The sequence below is a fragment of the Pelmatolapia mariae genome, linkage group LG17 (assembly GCF_036321145.2).
Source record: "Pelmatolapia mariae isolate MD_Pm_ZW linkage group LG17, Pm_UMD_F_2, whole genome shotgun sequence".
NCBI lineage: Eukaryota > Metazoa > Chordata > Actinopteri > Cichliformes > Cichlidae > Pelmatolapia > Pelmatolapia mariae.
The window spans coordinates 16,184,840-16,209,672 of NC_086242.1; the positions used below are offsets into that span (position 1 = coordinate 16,184,840).

Consider the following 24,833-nt stretch of genomic DNA (forward strand, 5'->3'; position numbering starts at 1 on the left):
GGATCAATGGATTGAAAGTAGAGTGTAGATAAGCTTTTCAACCCCTGTTTAAGCTTGTTTCCAAAAATATATTTTTAGCAGCTTCTTGCCATGTATATGATTTCTAGTTTGATATGTGAGTTATTGAGGTCGCAAAGTTGCACATGTTGTGAATAAGTAGCAGAAATTTCGTCAGCTGCTGGAGAGATATGAGCATCATACAAGCTAAGCCTTGTCATTTCACTTGATCGTAAGGTAATAATAGTGGAGAAAATATTCTTTTTTTTTCTTTGAAGGGTTACTATTTTTAAAAATATATATATTAAAATCAGCCCCCTTTAATATTCTACTCTTTCCCTGCCTCTGAAACCCCCTGCAGAGTGTAGAGGGAGAGCACCACGAGAAAGCGGTGGAGCTACTGAAGGCAGCCAAGGACAGCGTGAAGCTGGTGGTTCGCTACACCCCCAAAGTGCTGGAGGAGATGGAGGCCCGCTTCGAGAAGCTGCGTACGGCCCGGCGGCGTCAGCAGCAGCAGCTCCTCATGCAGCAGCAGCAACAGCAGAATCTGGCCTCTCAGCAGAACCACATGTCGTAGGTGAGGCGCTTCATTGCTTTAAGGGTGAGGGGTGGGGGGAGGTGGATGCCAAAAAAGGAAAAGGAAACACTACCACTGAGAACTTTACTTTAAAAAGTTGTGTTTATGCATGTTGATGAAGATTACGTAAGGAAATTGTCCTGCTGCAAAGAACTGAAATTTAACAGAATGAGGAGTGTTGCAGCCCAGGTTGAGGTCGAAACGCCACTAATAGCTCATCAGGATCGCCAAGCTTATCATTCGGGCACAATCCCATCAACTTTGCCTGAATATAAATCCACAATACAGTAGTTTTTCCACCAATCGGCAGTTGGCACTGTTTGATAAGGGTGTAAGGATTAGGGATGAGGATTTCAAGAGAAAAAAAGTTATATTCACTACATCACCTGTTCGCAAGTGAATGCAGATAGTTGTGGTAAACTGCTATCATGCTAGCTTTACCTGGTGAAGCTCTGTCCGATCTGTTTTGTAGCTTTTGGCTGAATCTGAGCATTCAAGCTCTGTGCATGTTTTCCTCCTGCTGCTTCTATTAGCAGTCGCATCATCAGTAAATATTAGTGATCTGTTTCCAATGGCACGCTTAAATGCCCATGCCATAACACTTCCACTTCACCATGTTTGACAGATGATGTGGTATTCTTCACATCATGAGCTGTTTCCCTCCTTCATATTTTTCTCTTCCTGGCTTTCTAAAACAAGTTCATCTTGTTCATGTTGTTCGGCCTCTCCTGGATTTTTTCTGGTAATCAGGCCTTCCTGTTCTTGAGTGATTGATTCGATGTTGTAAAGTTGTTTTTCTTACCCATCAAAATAAATCATCCACTTTCTAAGAATGTACCAGAGAATTGATTTGGCCACTCCTAAATGATTTGATATCTCTTTGAGAGATTGTTTTTTTTTTTTTTTAGCCTGGACTTCATTTAGAGTTAAAGTGAAAAGCTACCAAATACAATTTCAACACTTAGAATAAACTGCAGATCTTTTACCTGGTTAATTTGTAATGAAATAACAAAGTAACAGGCCTCACCTGGCCATGACTCTGATTGTCAGTTGCATCTTAATTGCACACCATGAAAAGGATTTTAAATCAAACAGAGGCAAAGTTATAAAAACTAAAACTAAAAAATAATAAATGTACCGTTCTCTATAAACTTCTGGACCTTCTGTCTACGTGTTTCAGCATTGATTTGTTTTAAACTGTGGCAGAGTTTAGGATCAAAAGTATGTGCTGTTTTTTTGGACTTGCAGGCACTAAAAGAAATCAAAGGTGGGTAGGGAATGCAGATGTGCACAGAGAGTACACCTTTTATCATTTCCTGTATGAGCATAAGCAGAGCCTCGGGCTTGGACCTCCCAGCTGTTCTTGTTTCAAGGTGACCGAGCTTTTATTGTCGCAAAATCTTTCTAGATGAATTATTCATCTTGTATATTTCCAGACATCATACTTTTACTCAAAATAGTTTTTACCTCGATTTGCTTCATTCCTTGGTTGTTGGATTCATTTATATATTTATTTAATGTCAAGTATATAATAAAAACTTTCTGCTGAATGTTCTGGTGCAAGAAAGTTAAAACATTTTGCAGATAAACAATAAAAGAATTGAGATGGAGAACGGTGAAATGGAACCTCATCTTTTGAATTTTATTCACCGTACTCTGTTTTGCCCATGTAAGCACTTCTTTCAGCTTGTGTGCAGGTATAGCAGACATATACATCCCAGCACAGAGCCTAAAAGCTCAGTAGTATATTTTGCAAACTGAGCAGCCAGGATCCTCTGTGCAAACATTACTGATTCTTCTTCTGTGCTGCCAGTGATTCTGTTGTAAGGGTTGTAAATTATTCAAGCTTAAACCGATTACATCTGTGGTTCATGCTCTGCAGGTACACAGGTGCAGCCTGGAGTGTTGTTACTTGTAAGCTAAAGCTGGATGGAGGCTCTACCCCTGACTCGCTTTAGATCATTTTTTCTTACGGTGCCAAATTAGAAGAAGGCTGTGCACTGCCAAGCAAACTAAAGCTCACTCTTGCTTACTGTAGTGAAAAACATTCAATTTAAAATCAAAAAGAAAGTGCAGACACTATTCAGACCATGAAACCAAGTCATCCCTATTTTTGCCCAAACTTCACAAATTATTTGCCTGACGTGTTAGAGGCATGTGTCCAAGATCTCTTTGGCTTTGATGCTAAATCCCCCGAGCATATCTCTTGTCCTGGACTTGGCACACCACAGCTTGGGATGGTTCTTAGGAGCTTGTAACAGCGTGTTGTGGTGGAGCCACAGAAAGCGAACTGAGCAGGGATCATGTTATATCAATTCCGGCATGCTGACCGCAGTGATCTGCTTTGGGATCCAAGAAGCTGCTGACCAAGTGACGAGAGTGCAATATAAGCCATTCTCTGTCACATTTTCTGAGTTTCTCTGCTCTCTGTTAACCAGCATAAACTGTATGTAAAGGTCAGAGCCAGAAGTAAGTTAAAGAGGTGCATTCATAAGTGATACTGGTGCACCTCCTCATCACACAAATATATATATGTATACTTAAGAAGTGACGGCTCTTCAACTTTTTCCTTTCAGTTAATATTTTATCTTCTCAGACTTTTTTGAGTTGTCTTATTTTATACAGCTGAACTCTTCAACAGTTAAACAATAGTTGATCTTTTTTTTTTTTTATAGAGCACTCGTATATGTAGACCAGATCCCTGTCAAGAATCTAATTCGGGCTTCGATTTAACATTTAGATGTTCTCTAATAAGCATTACGGTTTTTTTTTTCTTTTCTTTTTTTATGCCCCGTCCCCTCAACTAGTCACAGCAGATGGCTGCCCCTTGCTGAGCCTGGTTCTGCTGGAGGTTGCTTTCTGTTAAAAGGGAGTTTTTTCTTCCTACTGTCACCAAGTGCTTGCTTATTGCTAATTGCTGGGGTTTTCTCTCTATTATTGTAGGGTCTTTACCTTACAATATACTGAGAGGACTGTAGTTGTGATTTGTTGCTAAATAAATTAAACTGAAGTTAACTGAACTGAACTGAATCTATCCTGTAACTTCAGTTAATTTTAACACAAAAAATTCTCAAGGAAAGCACATTTTGCTGCAGGTGATTCATGTAAATTACAAAAAAAAACCTCATCTCCAATCTTCTCCTCACCAAAAAATATCCTCCCTCTGTGTTTTTAATTTCAGAGTGTAGATCAAAATTTAAGCCCCTCTGATATCATCTTTGTCACAATCCGTCTGCGATTATGAGAACATTTTGATTAAAACCCATCCTTTTGAGTTTAACATAAAAATTTGAGAGGTGTGTCTTTTGAAGAAAAACAATCCCTGCTTTGTCCCTTGTCATTTTAGTCAAATGTTTGGATTGCCAAACTAGCGACATGCCTCTATTCTGGCATGAAAAGAGCCTCGGGATACCTCCAGAACATCTTAAGGAGGTGGATGGGTAAAGGGAGGTCTGGGCATGTCTACAAACTGGATAAGGAGCAAAAACTGGATGGACAAATGCATTGGGTAGATGGATGGATGGATGGATGGATGGATGGATCCTAAAAGTATATGGCGTCATACTGGGTTTTTTTTTTTTTTTAAGATTAAATGTTTGTCTTGTTGCTAATTTATCCTTTTACCACACCATGTGACATTTTTCAGAAAACAGAAGAAAAATTAAACTCAGCATGACTTCATTTAGTGCAGCTGTGTTTCACGGCATTGCTCTCAGCCTGTTTTTCTTGTCTTTGTGACCTCCAGGCTGTTCCAAAAGAAGAAGAAGTGAAGAAGTGTGTGGATCTTTAAGGCCATCTGTTTGTGTTGAGGATCCCAAAGGCGTCTCTCCATCGCGGAGCAAAACCGACCGAAAGTAGAAGACTCTTTCACTCTCTCCCTTCCAGTGTACCACCGATTACTGAGCAAAAATGAAGAGAGCGTTTGTCCTGAATTTGGTGCTTCGAAAAACAAGTATGAGGGAGGCTAACACTGAAAGTTTTGACTTTATAGTCCCTTTTCTAGGTTCTACACCCCAGTCGTGACTTGAATACTCCCTTTCTTGTGTTTGTAGTTTGGTTTATTTTATCCACTTGGTTTGCTTTCATCCATTTCGCAGTGGATCCTTCGCCATTTTTCCATAGATATCATTTGTACAGTGGTGTTTCTATTGATTCCTCTACTGGTGCTTGTGTCTCTGTATGAATGACCATTGATTTCCTTTTTCTGTGTCCTGTTTTTGATGAACTCTTTTTTACCTTCTATATTGTAGCAAGAAAAGATTTTGTATCTCGTAGGTTTAGCAATAACACACTTTTTTTTGGTTTTTGGTTTTTACATTTTAAAATGAAATTCATCACCGTACATATACAAATGTAAATCACCGTAAAGCAAATCGCATCTTATTCACTGTAAGGCAGCTCCTGAGTCCAAATCGGTCTTCGGTGCCATTTAAAGAGATTTACAGACGGCGCATAGAGTTAATGTGCAATAACTGCGATTCATAAAAAGAACTTATAAGCTACTCCCAACTGAAATTAATCTAGAAAATATATGTTACAAGGAGGTTCACTTTAAACCTCAGAAATCTTAAATGTTCCCGACAGATTACCAGAATGTCATCACTTTTGATTTTAACAGAATTAAATGAATATTATGTTTATTTTTCCAGATCTGTCTATTTTATAGTTTACGAGATCAGAGATTTAACACAAAGTTTTAATGTTCCTTTTAAAATATTATGTATTCTTTCTATCATGTGCAGATTGTTTAAAATCTATTCATTGCATTATGGCTAAATACTAGCACATAGTTCACGTGGATGTGTTACCTGCATTTTGTGTTATGAGTGGAGTGTTTTGGTTTGTTTTTTTTCCCAGTGGATCTGTGAGAGAAATCATTTTCTTTGTCACCCAAGTAGCTGAACTCCAGAGTCAAAGTGGAAATCCGCCAAATCTGTGTTTACGTTGTCTCCATCTTTGGTGAGCTTCTTGTTGTGGTTTTCTGCTCCGTTGTTCCCAGAGATGACTTATTTATAAGTCTTTTTAACTCTTTTTTTTTTTGTTTACTGTTGATTTTCTTTACATTTTCAGTAGCTGGCTTTTACTCTTTTATTTATCCCCAGCATTAAACATCACTTCCTCAATGCGAGACTCTGTAAACACCTGTATGCTAAAAGCAGCTCGCGTAAAAGCTGATGATGTTACAGAGATTTTATTTAAAACTGCAGTGAGTGATGATTTCATCGGCTTTAACCCCTAAGCCCAAATGAACAGCAGCCTACATTAATGTGTCCCACACTGCCACATTTGACTATTTCCCAAAAAACCTGTTTCCTCTGAGGTCTGCTTAATGTCAAAATATTGGGATTAGGTGACCTCAATGTCCAGGTTTTATATGATTTACAACCATTTCTGACTCTCACAGTACATCTTAATAAGACAGATCCCTTTTTGTACCTTTAATTCATCGGTACTCTTTCTTAATTGACTTGCATTTTTGAAGCGAATGGTCCTGTATTTAACGTAAAGATGAAAAAAAAAAATAGATAACAAACTCTTGATATGCAATTGTTATACATACTATATTTGTATAAATAAATCTATGTGCTTGTGTACAGTGATCAAGTTGTGCAGTTTTCCTTTGTATCGCATGCATGCATTTTATGGTATCCTAGCACATTGGCCCAATTCCAGTCTGGGTCCTAAAAACTTCACAGTTATGGCTGTTGAAGGGTCTCTTTACTTCGGTCAGGTTGGCCTCAAGGGCCGATGTCCTGCAGGTTTTAGATGTGTCCTTGATCCAACACAGCTGATTTAAATGGCTCTATTACCTCCTCAACATGTCTTGAAGTTCTCCAGAGGTCTGGTAATGAACTAATCATTTGATTCAGGTGTGTTGACCCAGGGCGATATCTAAAACCTGCAGGACACTGGTCCTTGAGGCCTGGAGTTGGACACCCTTGACTTAAGGAGAAGAGTAGAAATTTAGCTGCAGCTTTGGGGCAACTGATTTCTTTAACAGACACGTGTACTTTTGATTTATACCACTACCAATTGATCTATTAAGATCATAAATATCACTTACATAACAATATACCTATTCAGTTTAATGTAGCAGACCCTCCACAGTGAAAGTGTGTCAGGGTTGGGTTGGGACTGGACCTCATTATTCAAGTGTCTGTGAGCATCAGAGAGAGGGTTTTTGTTTTTTTTTATAAAGTATTTTATAGATGTGTATCAGATATATATATTTAGATTCTTTGATTAGGTTTTATGGAAGCCATTTTTAACCTCTTCAATCATGCATTTAGGCCCTATGTGGAAATAATTTTAGCTTTGCTGCTACCCTTGTGCTATATTTACAGTTTAAGATAAAGCTGGTAAACTGACCCAAATGCAAAGCACCACAGGGGCAGACAGGCAGGATCTAAAGTGAAAAGCAATTTCAGTGCTGCATAAGAGATATCTAAGTTCAGTAACGCAATCCATAAAACTATGAAAGAGAGACAAAAAGAAGGAGCAGGATCATGAACTCACAGACACACAGAGAGAAATTGCTTTAGACACACACACACACACACACACACACACACACACACACACACACACACACATGTGTGTATTTATATCCTTGTGGGGACATTTCATTGACACAATGCTTTCCCTAGCCCCTTACCCTAACCCTAACCATCAAAAATGAATGCCCCATGAAGATGTTAATACCCGTCCACACACACACACACACACACACACACACACACACACACACACACACACAGAGGACAGCCTGGGCTCAGGTGTAAACAGTTAGAGCAGGCAGATGATTAAATGTGGGAATCAAGACAAAGACGGGAAGTAAAACACACAAGATACACAAAACAAGAAATACTTTCAAAATAATACAGATCCTCCTCGCTGTGCCAAAAAGCTCAAACTCTTAACAACACCAGACACCATGACGCACCTGCTTGTGTGTTGAAAGGGGGAAATTATGATGTGATGCAAAAACGTGCTTCGTTCTTTAACGTAATCATACACCAACAGCCTTGTTTTTCCCCTTTCTCTGTAGATTAGGAAGAGTAATGCAAGAATGAATTTGCAAACTGATGCAAATTGTCACTGGGTAGCTCAAATACCTCCAATAGAGGTGAAAATGCACCCATGCAAGTTCACAGTATTTTAGTTTGTCAAAATTGAATTGCAAAAGCCTAATAGCTGAGATGTTCCCATAGATGCCAGCGACAATTACTAATCAAAAGTCCAGCTTATATCACCATTAGCTGGAGCTTTATGATTCAACTTCACTTATGTATGTAGACAGAGATTTTAAAAGAGAACAGGGATAGGAGAAAAATAAACTGTAGGACTTTCTGGTAAGTCCTGAAAAAATGTTGCTGTATTGCTTGATTTCACTTATCAGTTGTACTCCTCATTATAGCTGTTAGGAGCGAGTACTTGTGAGTTGTGAAATGGCTCATAAACACTTCAGCAAGGTGAAATTTCACTTCCATTCTGTCTGAACACACCACCTGAAAGAGCTGTTTCTGCTTTACACCTTGTTGGTTTTTCAGACCAGCAAAGGCACCGCCAACCTCTTGGATTCCAAGCTAGCAGCTGCTTTGCAGTCTGCAGTGGATCTATATTGTAGAGGTTTACACATTTATTAAAGAGGTAAAAAAAAAAAAAAATCACCTGTTCAGTCTTGGGTGGAGGCACAAATCCCTTTGGGATTGTGTAGGTCTGGTTAAAAATGTGCCAAATTAAAAAAAATACCATTACAATAGTATGAGGGAGCAAAGATGCTGTTAGAAAGATATGATTCAGTTTAAAACAAAGCTTTTTAAATCTTATTTGGGAGCTAAAATAAAAGTTATTTTTCAATGCTTGAAAAATCAATGCCCAAATATGTGCCCACAGCTATTTTAACATGTCAAAGCTTCCTTTTATAAAGACTTTGGTGTTATAAATGAAAATCCAATGCACAAGAGCTGAATAATTAACCCAGACTCCAGTTCCCCTACTGGCAACTTGAGAGTCAATCCCCATAGACTGCCATGTTATAGTGCCAAGTTTACAGCATAATAAAGCATGTTTGCAGTCTGGTGCAAAACAGTTTGGGCCCATACTGTCCAGCTATTTTCATAAGAAAGGAGGTGAATTTCACTCTGTGTGTGTGTGTGTGTGTGTGTGTGTGTGTGTGTGTGTGTGTGTGTGTGTGTGTGTGTGTGTGTGTGTGTGTGTGTGTGTGTGTTCCTGTCTAGATATCTTTGTGAGGACCGAAATCTGCATTCTACTATACTTGTGAGAACCAACAGTCACTTGTGAGGACACACTCACAAGTGACTGTTGGGTTGGGTTGGTCAAACTCAAGTTTGAAGGCCTTTTTTGAGGCTCAAAATGTGGTTTTAGTGTCAGGGTTACAATTAGGTTATGGTTATGGTTAGGGTTAGGTATTAGGAATTTGAGTTTTTGTTGTTCCACGGTTGTGATTCTGGTGCACTGGCATACAGAGGTCCTAAATACTCCACCCATTCTTACTCCTGTATCCCCTGTACCTTGAGACTTTGTCCTCCATAAGTCCTCTTAGCGGGTCTTATTATGTGCGTTTTATAGGGAAACCGTTATGTCAATGAAGGTCCTCACTAAGATAGCTGAACGGGGTGGTGTGTGTGTGTGCATGTGTGTGTGTGTGTGTGTGTGGGTGGCGGGAATGTCTTCTTCTAATCTTATGGCTTGTTGTGCAATGCTACCATCTCAGACATTTGTGCTTCAGTTTTAGTGAGTACATTTCTAGTATGTTATTGGTCTGTTACTTGGTACTAATTAGCTGATATGACACCTGTACAGTTTAGGAATGTAGGTTGAGACAACAAAAAAAAAACGCCACAGTCAATCAATGTTTCCAGAACCAACAGGTGATGTCACAGTGGCCGTTTCCACCTTTTATACTGTCTCTGGTAAAAACACTGCCCGGTTTGCTGAATTGAGCGTGCCCAGGAGCAACTGCATTTAAGGTTACAGAGACCGAAACAGCCTGTTTGAAACAGAATAAAAAACAGGAATACAAAATTTGGAGACACATTAGATAGACATAGGCCTTTGAATACTGCAGTCTTTTCAGTAACTGGTTGCTGAGTGTAACCTTTGATTTGGAGACAAAAGTTACATCAGGTGCCTACTCGATTACAGCAGCACGGGTCTGATTGCCTTTCAGTGATCGAAGTGCAGCTGCTAAAAGGCCGAGTGATTACACCTTGTGTACTGAGTTGTGCCTCTGAAGTCTTATCCAGGTCTTTAGCCTTGGAACAGTAAGTCATCAGCCTTTTGTTGGATCAATACAAAGAGCAGACTCTGAAACTAATAAAGAGACCCTTGTAAGTGGAAGGTGCTAAACTCAAACTGTGACAGCAAAAGTACAAAGCAATGTGTTGTTCATTGTGTTTCATGCAATAAACGCTTTGTTAGTGCCACTCTCCATCACCCATCCAGTGTTGCAGTACATGACTGAAGCCTGAAGTGATTAAACTAATGAAGGTGACATATTCCTCACCCACGTCTGCAGATGGTAAAGAGAGCTTGAATGCAACACCTTCTCAAAAGGCTCACATCTGTGGCTGTGAGACACGACAAAGATGATACAACAATCTAAAAATTCCCAGCGGTTTCTTTAGTTTTACCTTTAACTTGTGATCTCTTTTGTAAATTTCTATCTAGGCTAGACTAGTTTTACTGCACGGCTGTTGGGCATTTAGATGTATCTCTTTTAGATTTAATATAGACAGATTTTTTTGTTTTACATGACCGAAGGCTCTGTGGTATTATAACAAATACAAACTTTCACCAAGCTTGCACACAGAGGCACATTTTGGAGTATAAACGAATTGTTTCCAAATTAAAGTGTGTCCCTATTTAAATGGAGATGAATCACCTTGATATTCATAAACTTTCTCCAAACAAAATAATTCCTCTCAGAGAGAAAAAGGGAAAACTAAAAAAAAGAAAACACAACTGAAGAAACTTTATTAAAGAGGAAGGAAATCAAAAAATATATATTATAAACAGTACGGAAGTGTTACGAAAGATAGGAATACATTACCTCTCTCCTAAACATTTTGCTACAAAGATATTTGTTATTTCATTGTTTCTTTATTTCTTTATTTATCTGTTTTAACATGCCCGTTGTTAGTCACACCTTGCTGCTGCCAGGTTAGACCCCCTTTTGCCTTTAGAACTGTGTTAATTCTTTGTGGGACACATTCAACAAGATCCTGGAAATTATTCTTGGAAATTTTGGTCCATATTGACATGATAGCACCAAGCAGTCGCTGCACATCCATGATTATAATTCCTGTTCCACCACATGCCAATGGTGTGCTATTGAACTGAGATCTGCTGACTATGGAGGCCATTTACCTCATATTGAACATCACTAAGACAAAGGATAGTAGTAGATTTCCAAAGATCCTCCTCTCCAGCCTCAGAAAGTTTGTGGGGTGGACATTGAGGTGATACCAAAATAGATAACAAACTAGACGAGTTCCAGAATACAGACAGACTATTCAAAAATGGGCAGTTGCCTCTATTTGTTAAGGAAATCAAGATCTCTTGACATCTGAGTAACTTGCTGCAGATGTACTACCAGTCAGTGGTGGCAAGTGTGCTGTTCTGTGCTGCAGTCTGCTGGGGAGGCAGCATCAGAAACAAGGATGCAGGGAGACTGGACAACCTGGTGAAGAAAGATGGCTTTGTAATTGGAGCCAGACTGGACATGTTGAGGGTGGCGGGGGAAAGATGCACACTAAAGACGTTAGAAGCCATCCTGAATAACTCTGACCACGACTTTTTAAAATCTTTATGGAACAAAAAAACATCAGTACTGTAAGAATGCTCTCTCTCTGTTGTAAGAGGGAGAGATGCAGAAATGCAGAAAATCATTTGGACCTAGAGAAATCAGGATTTTTAATTCTCATGCACAACATATGAATTTTCCTTTTGGATCAAAAAAGCTATTATTGGTCATAAAGGAACAGACATGCTCAGCAGCAAGACTCAGGTAGGCTGTGGGGTTGAAATAATTCTCACTTGTTAATGAGGAACCTGATGAATGCCAAGAAAGTTATTCCACCAGAAGCTTGAGGCATTGATAAAAGCCAGATTCTGACCCTACCGTCTGAATGTTGCAGCAGAAATCTAGAGTTATCAGACCAGGGAACATTTTGAGTCTGTATGAAGTGCAGTCTCAGCTTCCTGTTCTTGGCAGACAGAAGTGGCACTCGGTGTGGTCTTCTCCTGCTGTGCCCATCTGCCTCAAAGTGCAACATGTCTTGCATTCAGAAATGCTCTTCTCCATACCTTGGTGTAATAAGTGGCTATTTGGGTCACTGTTGATTTCCTATCAGTTGCAAGCAGTCCAGCCATTCTCCAGTGAGGTAGGAACCCAGAAACATAGGGATGCATCTACAGGAAAATCCTACTAACTCAACAGTTTCTGAAACATTCAGCAGAGCCCATGTGGCCAACCATGTCATGTTCAAAGTCACTTAAATCACGTTTTGACTCTTTATTCTGATGCTCAAACTTCAGCAGGTCATCTTGACCATGCTTATATGCCTGGACATTTACATTACAGGGCAATTAAACAGGTGTACCTAATAAAGTGGCCAGTTAGCGTAACATCCAGGTGTGTTTTCTCCATATTTCATCCTACTCACTTCTATCTTTATCTATTTAACAGGATGGATGGATGGATAGGTTAGTAGTAGCAGTAGTATGATCGAATCGTCAGGTTTAAACGTTTCTTATATTACAGCGTTGCTCACAGTTCAGAAGTGTGCTGAAATTCGTCTCCTCTCCCTTTTCTGCCTTTGCGGTTCCTCACTTAGAGAGCAGCATCACAGGTTTTGCCAGAGGGCAGATTTAATTCTCCAAAGACCCCCACAGTTAAAGTTTCATTATGAGATCAGAATTTCCCTCAAAGATGAGAGAATATATGAATTACCCAACAGAAACACTATCAAGAGGATCATTTAGAGACTACATAAATACAACCTGTGGCCTATAAAATCTGCTCTTAAATAATGATCAATAAACTCATGAATATGGCCTCTCACATGTTGGAGAAATACAAGAAACACCTCTCTCTTGTGGTCTTGCACAGTACTACAAGAATGACTGTGCTGGCCTCTGAGCGATGCTATTACACTCATAATAAAAACAGGTCCCTGTAAAACTTTTACCTTTTAAATAAAGCTCAATCCCAACAACCTTCATGTGAACTGCTGGCACGTTCTGGTGTGGACACTGTGTGGGGTTGGTGAGGGTGAGATTCATGAATCACAGGTAGCCACGGAAAATTACATAAGCGACATTTGTAGTGTAGGCTGCAGCTGACAGCAGAGGTTAGTGAAATACAAGCCACTGCTAGAATGTTTCATTGCATTGTAGCTGAGACAGACACACTGTTTAACTGCTGGGATTTGTTTTTGGAGGGTGTTACACTGCAACTATCTCTTCAGTGGCAGATTAAGAGACTTCCTGGACTGTACATCTGGATAAATACTGGTGGTACTTGCACAGTTATCATATTTCTTGTATTTCTTTTAATGCTACTTTGTTTCTTTAAAGATTATTAACACCATCGCTGGATAAAAAGTGGCTATCATAACGTTTGCTGGTATTCTAAAATGATCTAATAGACATCAGCATGAAACCATGAAACCACCAAATTTAATTACTTACATTCAAAGTATTGTTTTTAGTATGAGGAGTCCTCTATAATATTTAAGGTTAAATATGCAAATTGGATGTTATCCATCTAAATATATGCTAATAAAGTCAAGTTAAAAATTCTTGTTTCATTTTGCTGACATGATAGAGGAAATACATTCACAGAAGGACCTTTAAATTCTCTTTAATTGCTTAATAAATTACAAAATGAAATTTTTGTGAGGAATGAAATGTTCTATAAATGCTACTCTGGACAATACATTAACAAACCCTTTGGCATAGGGAGGAAATTTTTGAGTGTGGAGACTGCAAGAGATAATCAAGTGGAGATTTCTTGCTCAGAGTATTAGAAAAAAACAGAGAACAAAACCACACAATACAAAAAATGAATTTTGATCATAAATATCCATTATTTATTGACAAACACAATTTATTTTCCCAAAATATTTGCATGACGCAATTACTAAAATGTATGCATATTAACTATTTAATCTAATTACAGATCTAAATAAGTTTTTATGATCAAAATGCTGTAAAATAAAAAATAAAAAACATGCACAAAACATTGTCAACAATGGCTTGCCCTTTAAAATATGGCTACTGTCAGAAATATGTTTTTATCTCACTTAAACTTATTTGACTTTCATGAATTTTCTGAGATTTTCTTTTGTAACCTCTTGGTCACATGCAGCCTAACATTAGACCCTTATGATGATATACGATCAGGCGATTTAAATTCTGGGTAAGAAGCCAATGCAATGTGCTATGTTAAGTGTGATAATTATTTATTTATTTTTTGCTGAGACAAAATTAACATGCAGATGCTTACATAAGCAGCACGTAGGTGCTCAGTGATTCCTCTTGAAATCTTGGATTCTGTAACACATGAACGTTTTGGTGCCGTTAGCTAAATCCTCAAACAGCTTCTTCTGTTCGAGTTATCAACATGTGTCATTTCTTCTTCTCCTGCAGACCTTGGACCCAGATTGGGATGATACCTAAATTAAAAGTTTAATCAGTCACGTGGTTATGAATACTCTGCTATCTCTTGTTTTATGTTATTTTATTATGCTTGAGCCCTGTGCTGTTTTGTCTCCCTATACTTTTATACTTTTTTGTGTTTAAGTTTTGTGAGTGGGGTGGTATTTTATCAAATGTCTATGTTATTGATTCCTCTTTTACTGTGTTTTAAAATTTTAGTTTAGTTTAGTTACAATACCTGCTTTAGTGGCCTCAGGACTTTTTACATTACAGAGTATCTTGGGGTTAGTATCTTGCCAAAGGCATATAGGCTGGAAGCCAGGGATCCACCTACCTTCCGAAAACCAGATGACCCGCTCTACCTCCTGAGCTACAGACATCCCAAGCCACCCACAGATTATTTGGTTCTTCTGGCCTCATTGGGCAGTGACCTCAAGCGTGTACTATGGTGATTTGCATCAGAGTGTGGAGAATCAGCACCTTTAAGACCATGGTCCTCGGCCGGAAAAAGGGTGAAGTGCTCACCTCTTTTCGGTGAGCGGACAGAGGAGCACAAAATTTACAAATGGATTCACACGATGTCTGCAGTGATGGAGAAGGTCCCGGGGCTGACCCAAGAGATGCCAGAGAGATTATGTCTCTCTCTGGCATCCCAGGCTGGGAGGTCTGGGTGTCTCTACTGAAACTGCTGCTCCCTGCAACCTGAACCTGGATAAGCAGCAGTAAATGAATGTGTTGTTTAGCAAGATTTATGTAACATAACAACAACAAAAAAGAATAAAATAAGAATTTTTTTTTACAAACAGATCATTATAACTGATGCATTTACATGAAAGCAGCATGGTAATACTTTAGACGATCCAAGTGGAGCTGTATCAGATTTGTGTGGTTTACATTAGATTATGGTTTTATGTGATAATATGTTTTCAAAATTCGTACCTTTCTGATAAATGCACTGATACGGTATTACAGCTTTCCAGCTCATTCCTTGAAAACAAGCTTTCTTAGTGCATGATCAAAGACATGATGGAGTATGACACATATGTGACCCCCTCCCCCTCCGCCGCCTCCTCCTCTTCAGTCACACAATACATGCAATTAGAGGCCATTTGTTCTTAACTCTTGTGTTGATGGTGTAATCAAGGGTGTTAATGATGACTCACATTTGGTAGGAAGGAACAAACAGGTATACACACACACAAAGAGTGCAGCTTTACACTTCACGAGTACAGAGACACAAAAATGAGTTTAGAGATTTTTTTGAATTTTTTCCTTTATTTACACAGTTGTCTGTTTTTATTGAATCATTTCTGTGATCCAGGAAAGACACCACGAATTTGGCTTTTACACTGCTGTACTGACTCATCAGCAAACAGGCGACATGAATGATTATAGCAGGGTAAAAATGATAAACGATATCAGATGACCTCTATCAGTGATCCTGACACCTTGTTAGCTGAAGAAAACTCCAAGATGTCTGGGACACTCCACGTGTGAGGCACATAATAAATAACTTGGCCTTTTATTTTGACAGTTTTTTAGACTCCTAATCATGATTCTGCAAATGAATATACATCTGCCATCGTAAGGAATAATTTACCTGTTCTAGAAACAATATTTTTTTAAATCTTCAAAAAGCCAAAGAGATCAAAAGATAAAAACTGAAATGACAGCAGTCGCTTTCAGCATTGGTGAACTGTTAGTAATTAATTAACTTTTGCTGAAAAGCTCTATTAAAGTGAGTGAGATTCATGCTAATTAGGATTTTCAACTTTTTTTGCAGACATTTTATTTTTCGGTCTCCAAAATTTCAGCGTAGCACCTGATTAACTAGAAAAAAACTGGTTTCTAAATGCAAAAAAAAGTAGAAAAAAGACCAAAGAACAAAACAGGGGATGTAACAGTGTAGCACAACACTCCTTCAATTCAGTTCACTTTTTATTCATGTATATATAGTGCCAATAAAAGCAACATTAGTCATTTCATGACACTTTACAATAAAAAAGAATAATTAAAAAATAAAAAAGTGGGGATAAAAAACTCCCTTTTAACAGGACAAAACCTGCTAAAACTCACACTCAACTGAACTGAACTGCTTAAATACCATTTCTTTTTTGAATAATGCAACATTACATCAGCTGTTATAATTAAATATGTCTCAGTGGGGATAATAGAAAGTATAGAATAAATGGGCATTTACATTACATATTTACAATCTCATGTACAGTACAAAAGCTGGCCGCCGCGCGTCCCTCAGGTTCTGCTGGGTTTTCCTCCCACTTGCCCAAAACTAGTTCTTATCGCTTTTGGTTGCAAATGCAGCTGGTGTTGGGTAAAAGCACGGCGCCCGCCTGAGGCAATATATATTCACATCAAAGCAAGGTTTCCTTCACAGGACGTGGTAGACGGGCCTGGATCCGGGGCTCTCCGGTGTGCAGGGCTGTGAGTCAGAGCTGCCGGGGGAGAAGCTGGATGTGTTTCTAAGGCCAGCCGGCCCACAGCTGCTGGACTCCACCGAGGACAGGCGGTCCACGATACTGGACAGGCACTCCAGACTGGACGCTCCAGCTGCCTTATCATCCATGTTATCTGATGAAGAGGATCCCAAATTCAAATTAGCCAAGTTTGGATCATACAGCTCGACATGTTATATAAGCTGACTTTAGAGCTCAAAATTAAAGTTGGAAACTTAATAAAATAAAGTCTAAATATAACATAATCTGCTGTTCAGGTATTAGTTTTTTAAAGCCCTGCAGGCAAGAATTCACATTATATTCATATCAAACTGCTGCTTAAGTTAAAAGGTCTTACTGTTCTTTGCATATGAATAGCTGTTGCTGTAGTTTGCATTCAGCTGTTGCCACACTGGACTGTTGCTGTCAGCCTGAAAGGAAATGAGAAATTGAATTTACCCTTGAATTCCTTCAAATACTTACAAACAGACAGATATGATAAGCTGTTTGTTTAAACCGCTGTGTTATATTGGATAGGAAGAAAACACCCAGGGCAGTGTCCGCCATGATATTCCGGACAGGCTAATAAATCCTGAATTCCAAAGTTATTGGCTTCTTTATTTCACATGCACCTTAAAGCCAAAGTGTTTTTTTGTGCCCTCCCCTCCCCGGCCCGACTCCGAGTGTAGCGAATCGATTGTATCAGTGGAAGCAACACCAGTTTGTGCAAGATGACACTTTCTCCTAGTAAATCTGCAGAAAATCCTGGCAGCGGTGCAGAACATGCAGTCAGGATGGAATGCAGAAAAGCGCCCAGTTTTGCCTGCCAGACTTCAGTAAGGTGGATTTAGCTTGGTTTAATGGGGCTATAAAGTGTCCGGTGGTGGGAAAGTCATTAGTCCAATCCAGCGTTATAAGTTGTTTTTGTATTATTTGATGCAAAGTCACCTTCAAACCGAGAGTCAATATGACCTGTAATAATAAGCATCACAAGCAGAGGACGGAGATTCTTGTAAGACAACATAATAGATGTTTGTATTAAGGAATTATGGGAGGTGTATGTCATGCATGGAAAACCATGATAATTATGGTCTTGAGGCAAAGCAAGCTCATTTCAATAACAGGTTGCTAAAGCGGAAATCAGGGTTCTGCATTGAAATAAAAATCTTGATAAGGTAAAGAGAACTGATAGAAGTGCTCTTGTTCAACACTGATAATGACTTTAGCAGTAAACAACAATAAAGACCTTTTCCGGGATTTGCTGTGCAGTGGTTCTAATTTCTTTGCTGCTCAAGACCCTGATAAAACCAGGCATTTGCATAAAGAGGCTGAAGATGGGGATCAGCGGTCTTACCATGCCATCAGAACAGCTGGACAGCGGGCTTCCAGGCTCAGAGCTGCTCTCTCCAGGTAGGCCATAAAAGTTTTCCACCTGTTCTCGTAGCAGCTCCTGCAGGCTCTCGATGTACTGGATGGCGTTGCGCAGGATCTCCACCTTGGGCAGGCGCTGGCTGGGGTTGGCCGAAGTGCAACGCCTCAAAGCCTCAAAAGCGTGGTTCACCTTCTTCAGCCGCCGGCGCTCGCGCATGGTGGCAGCCCGTCTGCGATCCACAAAGCTCGACTTGCGCTTGCAGGCCTTACAGGCCCACTGGAGGCAATGTCCTGGCTGGTGGGGGGCTCCTGGAACCCTGACGTGCTCGTCCTCCTCGGAGCCAGCAAGCTCCATGCCTGGGCCGAAATCCAGGCTGTCTGGAGAGGAAGCACATGCTCTGTCATAGTAGACCTGTGATGGCGAGAAGACATCCATGGCTTGTTAAAGTCTGAATGGATGGAGAAGGAGATGGCCGCAAAGGAAGGAAGGAGGGTAGTAGAGTTTGGGTGAAAGAGAAGAGACCTCTGAGTGATATGAGGGGTCTGTTGCCCCAGGCCCCCCTTATATGCCCCGAGGCCAAAGCCCAGGGCCCACATTGGCCAGATCTAATTACCATGGCCCATTGGCCCAGCCAGAAGGCAGGCAGGAGTCGGCTCTTCTCCCTCCCTGCCCCATCCCAACTCGCTGCTTCTCACCCCCCAGTACCCTGTGGAGTTTCCCACATCTGCACTTACTGGTGTTTTCCCACTCATCAACACTCTTCTCTTACAAGTCCACAATTAATACAAGGCTTAGAAATGTTTAAGGGGAGTGCAGCTTTAACCAAAGCTGGCATGTTTTAAAGCGCTAACAAGAATTGTAATGTATTATTTATGCTGCATGTATCTGTAACCAGCCTTTAGGCATCATGTCATAGCGCATAGTGAAAGTGACACTTGGGTATGAAGACATGAACATCGCAGAGTGTTTTTAGTTTAGTCAAATTCTGCTGAAAAAGAGGGTGACCACTTGTTGGAGTATGCAGGGCAATTTTTACGGTGAAGACAACAGCGTTGCAGATGCAGCCCAGCTGCAAAGGAAGGTGTAGCATTTCAAGCCCTGTGAATTCACATTAGCGCGGTAAGCCCCCCCCAAACACTCAAACTCATCACTTAAGGTGCTGTGAATGAGCCGATCCCTGTTTGCCAAAGCTCATTAAAACAGTAATTATTGCACTGACACCACTGCACAACTCCCTGCAACATTGAGGGACCAAATTTTAACCGTTAAAAGTTATTGACACGACTCAAGCACACAACAGATGGCCATGATGGTGCAGAGGCTTTCATTCAAGGGGATGACTCAGGGATTACGGAGTGAGGATGTTTACAGTGAAGATAATTCAATATTTGTCCCTGTAGTGGCTCTCCAACTTCTTTTTTTTTCGGACTGATAAACATTCAAGTCCCACATCCCGCAGTTTTTAATCCATCTTTAACAATAACAGAGAATCTGAGCTGAATTTTTGAAGGCCAACACTGCAGAATCAGCAATGTTTGAGACTAATTTAACAGAATAAAAGTATACAGTGAAACGAGCCAAAGCCTTTTCTCAAATTGCATTTTCCCCATATTTCAACATCCCTGTAGATAGAAGATAAACTGTATCCATTTAAGATTTGCAGAAACATCTAAAGATTCCGAAATGATGCTTTTCACAGTTTGACCAAGTCCAGCTGGTTTAGGTAATGATGTTGGTGACAGCTTACAAGGATACAATGCGGATATTTCTCACAATGTGTCAAAGCGTTTGGCACGACCCCCACTCCCTCCAGCCCCATCACCACTTCTCTGGGAACTGCGCACACCTAAGAAAACACCAGTACCTGCTGCTGCCTCTGAATTGCCGTCGGAGTTTGGATTAGGCACAGCTGAAGAAGACATCGGCTCGCCTGAGCTTGTAGCTAGCTGCGAAGATCAAAGGCTGTTTAGACTGAGAACAACTCGGACAATGAGAAAACCTGGCATCAGCTTAATTGAACCGGGGGGTTAGATTAGTGCAGCACATGGCGTAATGATACGGGGAGACGATATTGCGCGCAGGCTGGAGATGTGATCTGCGCACTCGGCTCGTCTCTGGGGAGATCTCCGAGGTTGCTTTTTTGTTGTTCTCAAGGGTCAAAGACAGAGTTAAGTGAAGGGCAGGAGGTGATCTTTTTATGTTTCATCTGCCTCACGTCTGAAAACCTTATTTCTTCTAAAGTGCCTCACGCTTTGACTTTATGCTGCTTGCTTGGTGCTGCACCATCCCCCAGATAGAGAGGCAGTGCATCGCTTACATTCCTCCTCCCATTTAGCAAAATAAACGGTTTTATGGAAATCTATAAATAAATGTAATTTTATTTAATAAATCCAAACTATCCAGAGTTATAGGATTTACGGTATATACTTGTCAGAACAGTAAAAGTACTGAGTGGCCACTTTGAATACCATCAAAAGTTGTTGGGATTGAAAAGTGGTTTAGCGGCTTTGTGTGTGTGTGTGTGTGTGTGTGTGTGTGTGTGTGTGTGTGTGTGTGTGTGTGTGTGTGTGTGTGTGTGCGGGGGGGGGGGGGGGGTATTCCTTTTTATGACAGTCCCACTGAGGGTGATTCATTAGTTTGTAAAGTATGAACATAAAGAATTATTGCAATGGTTTCTATGCATCGGCATGTCTGCTTTTCGTTTGGATTGTTAATAATACAAATGTCAAAACTTTTTAAAAGGAAAAAAAACAAACTTACTTTCTCGTATTACAGTCACTTTGAAATAACAGCAAAATATTCTCTATATGTAAAAATATGTAAAATGTAAGTTGAGTAATTAAGTACGTGATTATGATGCAGGTAACAGTGTGAAAATTAAGTCAATCTTAAAATGCAAGTTTGTGTAAATTACAAGAATCCCACTGAGATTTATTGAACCTCTCGATGTGTTCACTTGACCCAGTGGTTCTCAGACTTTTTCTACCACGCCCCACTCCAGAGGCCAAACACAGCCCATGTCCCCTTTTCTTTCTTATTGACATTTAAGTTGAATTTTATTTAAAATAAAAATATCAAATATATATTTATTCGAATTAGGTTAACTTCACGGCACAGAAGGAGCAAGAGGAAGTCATGGAGAGGTGGGCAGGAAGTCAGAATGTCTGATCAAAATATAAAAACAACAGCAGTTTGTGCTGATTCATGTTTGTGAACATAAATATTCCCTTAAAAAAAAGTTCCTCTGGACGAATTTCCAACGTTATTTCAAGTCCCTGAACACATTTGAAAATGGGAGGACTCCAAAGACCTAAGCTTAAAACATTCAGATCACAGTTGTTCACATATTTGTATGATTTTTAAATATGTTTTAAGTAGGAATGTGTTACTGTGTGTTTAGAAAAAGTAATGGTTTGGGTTAGTGCAACTATTATATATAAATATAATAAATAAATAAATAAAGTTTAGTTTAACTAAACTTTATTTTGTTTCTGCTTTATCAGTTAAAAAAAAAATGCATGCTGACATGAAAATGGTATTGCTGGGGGGAAGACCCCTTCCAGTGCCCAACAGTGGGCACGTCCCTGTTAAAATATCATGATGATTAGATGTTTAAAATGTTATAATCTGAAAGAAAAACTCTATTGCTCCTAACTGGGTCCTTACCTCAGTTTGCCCTACATGAAAAGCTGTGGATGAAAGGAAAAAAGCAAACAAAAGCAATCAAATAAAATCAAAATCAAAAGAAAGAACAATGGATTTTATTTTTCAAAGCGCAGTGTTTTTGGTTAAAGGCAATTTCCCACCCACATAAAATCCAAGTCCATTTTACATTCCCCACAAGAACAAATGAAAAAAAATGAGTGGCAACACCATTTGTGTTGGCAGTGAGCAGAAAGAGGTGCACCGCCAGCCCCGTCAGTACTGAATCCTTTCCTAGCAGGATATTCAAGAAAAGTCTGAGTAAATCAGAGCATTTCAGCCTCCAGGCTTATCCCCCCTCCTATAACAGCTCGCCTTTCATCAGCTTTAACTTTTAAAACGCTGCCTTCACAGCCAAATGACAATTATATGGTGTCATCAGTAACACCGAAATCCCCGTAAAGTCAGACAAGAGAAAGTCTGGACTTGGAGAGAGCAGGGCTATTTCTGTGAGCGTGCACACAGTCAGATGGTGCAAACACAAAAATAAGACACTGAGGTTCAAAATGTAGTCAATACAACTCTACTAACAGCACAGAAAAGAAATGTGCTTGTATTCACCACCACCCCAAAAACCCACACACTCATCTGAGTTCTTTTTTTAAATGTGATTACCGGCCTCCATTGTAACAGATATTACATCCACAACTACACATATGAGCTGCAAAGTAAGTATCACTGCTATCAGAATGAGTGAGTAGGAGCCCATTAAAATCACATTACTGTTAGCGCTATCGGATTTCTGTCTGGTTTCTACAGAAAAAAAAAGGATATTTAGTATAAGATGTATGTATGCTGAATAATACCATATCATATAGAACCTTGCATTAGTGTATGTTTACCAGCTTTAATTTAGTTTGGTTCTGGAAGTGTTAACTTCATTTTGGGAATAAAAGTACACAGTACTGCGAAAGTAATATTGCACAAACTTTTACTTTGAACTTTGAAGTATTTTTATTAATCCACACTCAAGTAGCTAAAGAAAAACCAAGAGTGTTGTGCTTTATTCAGAACGTGCACCTATGCATGCTGAAGTAAAAAAGATTTCGGGTATCTTTATATTAAATGTGGTAGAGGTGTTGTGTAGATAGGGAAACACGCACTGCTCCAAAGCTAGAAAGCCTAACGCACAAACCAACAGATCTTGTAAGGGTGCTGCAGGTTTTCTTTTGTTGGAAATTGTTGAGCCACTACATTAAAAACAAACTCAATTCAATTACCTGGTCTAGACTAGTTAATAAATAAAAGGGCATGTGTAAATGATGTGCATTAATGAGAGGAAACACTGGCATAAAATATAGAATGAAAAAAGCCTCACAGCTGTGGGAAGAAAGGTCCCTCTAATTAGCTTTGTAGAGCGTATTGGCATCCTGAACCAGTCACTCAACACACTTCAGACTACTTAAAATACATAGAACACCAAACAGACGAAGGCCTCCAAACCTCTGAACTTTCTTCCTGGTTGTTTTTAATGAATTATTGAAGATATTGAAAAGGAGTCAATATACATAGCAAAAAGTGTGTTAAAGTTAGAGGAGGAACACCTCAAATTTGATTCCAAGCACACTACTTGAGTAAAATTGTTTTTCTTTGCACCATTACTAAAGCAAAGCTTTGAGATATGCATTGTTCTCCCTTGGCTTAATATTCCATTGAGGTCTTTAACTCCTTATGAACTTGGCATGTGTGCGCGAGAGACACTTTGTGTGTTCATTTCTGTGTGCGGCTGCAGGCCTGAGAGATGAGGCAGAGTCTCAAAGGTCAACCATGGCTCTGTGTCATCTGCTAAGATCTGAAGGAGCGCAGCGCACCCCCCCAACATCATCAACAAACACCCCTTTATCATGTCAATACAAGACTCGGTGGATTTCCATGTCGTTAGCATCATGTCACACGTTTAAATAGCTCGTGTGTGAACGCTTTGCCACCAGATGACGAAGCTAGCGATGATGAATTAATGGCTCAGATAACTTCATTATCCTGCTGGGCTTTGCACTTATGCCTGCAACCCAAGTTTCCACGTCCCCAACATATGATAGGAGAGGAGAGCAGAGGCACGCTGTGTTTGGAGGGGACTCGAGTTACTGTTGTGGGCTCAGGCCTGCTGGATGCCAGTTGGAACAGAGAGAGCAGCAAAACGTTTCAAGGCAGTTTAAATGGTTTATATGGACCTCTAGTAGAATGTTGAATGTTAGGGGAACTGGCAGATCTTGAGAAAATAGCTTCTTTTTTTTTTTTAAATTGTTGTGTTTTTTTTAATGCAACCAGCAGGGGCAATTTTAAATGAGGTGGCAAAAGAGCCCGAGAACAAGACAGGGGAGGCCCACTGAAAATCAAACTATTTAATCATCCATCCATTCACTTCCGCTTATCCTTTTTCAGGGTCGTGGGGGGGCTGGAGCCTATCCCAGCTGTCTTAGGGCGAGAGGCAGGGTACACCCTGGACAGATCAGAGCAGGAGCAGAAGACCTGTCACATAAAAACAGGAAACTGAGGCTACAATCGCTAAAAATGGATAAGAGAAGAGTGGGAAAAAGTTGCCTGGTCTGATGAGTCTTGATTTCTACTGAGCTGTATCCCAGGTTCAGAGTGATGGTGGTGGTGTAATGGTCTGGGGGTTATTTTCTTTATTTTCTTGGCATGCTTTGGGCTGCTTAGTACCAACTGCATCTATGTCATGAAGGATTAAGGCAGTTCTGAAGGTAAAGGGGGGTGCAATACAGTATCAGTCCTGAGTAACTAATAAGGATCAGATGTTCCATCCAAAATCCAATGGATTGCAAACACCAATCTGGGATGCCCTTGCAAATAAATATATCAAGGTTTGCACAACTGCAAGAGTAGAACTGTGTCATTTATTTTGTTGGTCAGCTGTGCACAACATATAAAGAGAATTTCAGCTTCCTTAAAGCCAAGGTTAGCCTTTGGACACAAAATAAATACATCTAAACTTCATGTTAATATAAAATATGTACAAATCTTTTGCTCTTCCTGTACAAATGAAGTACTTACAAACAGAAGTCAGAATGGTTTAGTACGGCAAAAA

At 39.8% G+C, this 24,833-nt stretch overlaps 2 protein-coding genes across 3 annotated transcripts in view; one reads left to right on the plus strand and one right to left on the minus strand.

The window, feature by feature from the left end:
• The window catches only part of lin7a (lin-7 homolog A (C. elegans)), a 46,321-nt gene extending 40,147 nt beyond the window's left edge, over positions 1–6,174 (plus strand). Inside the window, exons 5-6 of one of the 2 annotated variants that reach the window (XM_063500987.1) lie at positions 359–574; positions 4,320–6,174. In XM_063500987.1, coding sequence (XP_063357057.1) covers positions 359–574 — 216 coding nt within the window. In that variant the 3' untranslated portion in view covers positions 4,320–6,174. The remainder of the gene's footprint in view (positions 1–358; positions 575–4,319) is intronic. The other variant, XM_063500986.1, reaches the window with a different exon arrangement.
• Positions 6,175–16,649: 10,475 nt separating this feature from the next.
• Positions 16,650–18,681, minus strand: myf5 (myogenic factor 5). The gene is made up of 4 exons (XM_063500856.1): positions 18,584–18,681; positions 18,068–18,524; positions 17,072–17,144; positions 16,650–16,849 (listed from the first exon to the last, which is right to left on the minus strand). Exons 1-4 carry the CDS (start codon positions 18,679–18,681, stop codon positions 16,650–16,652), a joined length of 828 nt encoding a protein of 275 aa, XP_063356926.1.
• Positions 18,682–24,833: the final 6,152 nt, after the last annotated feature.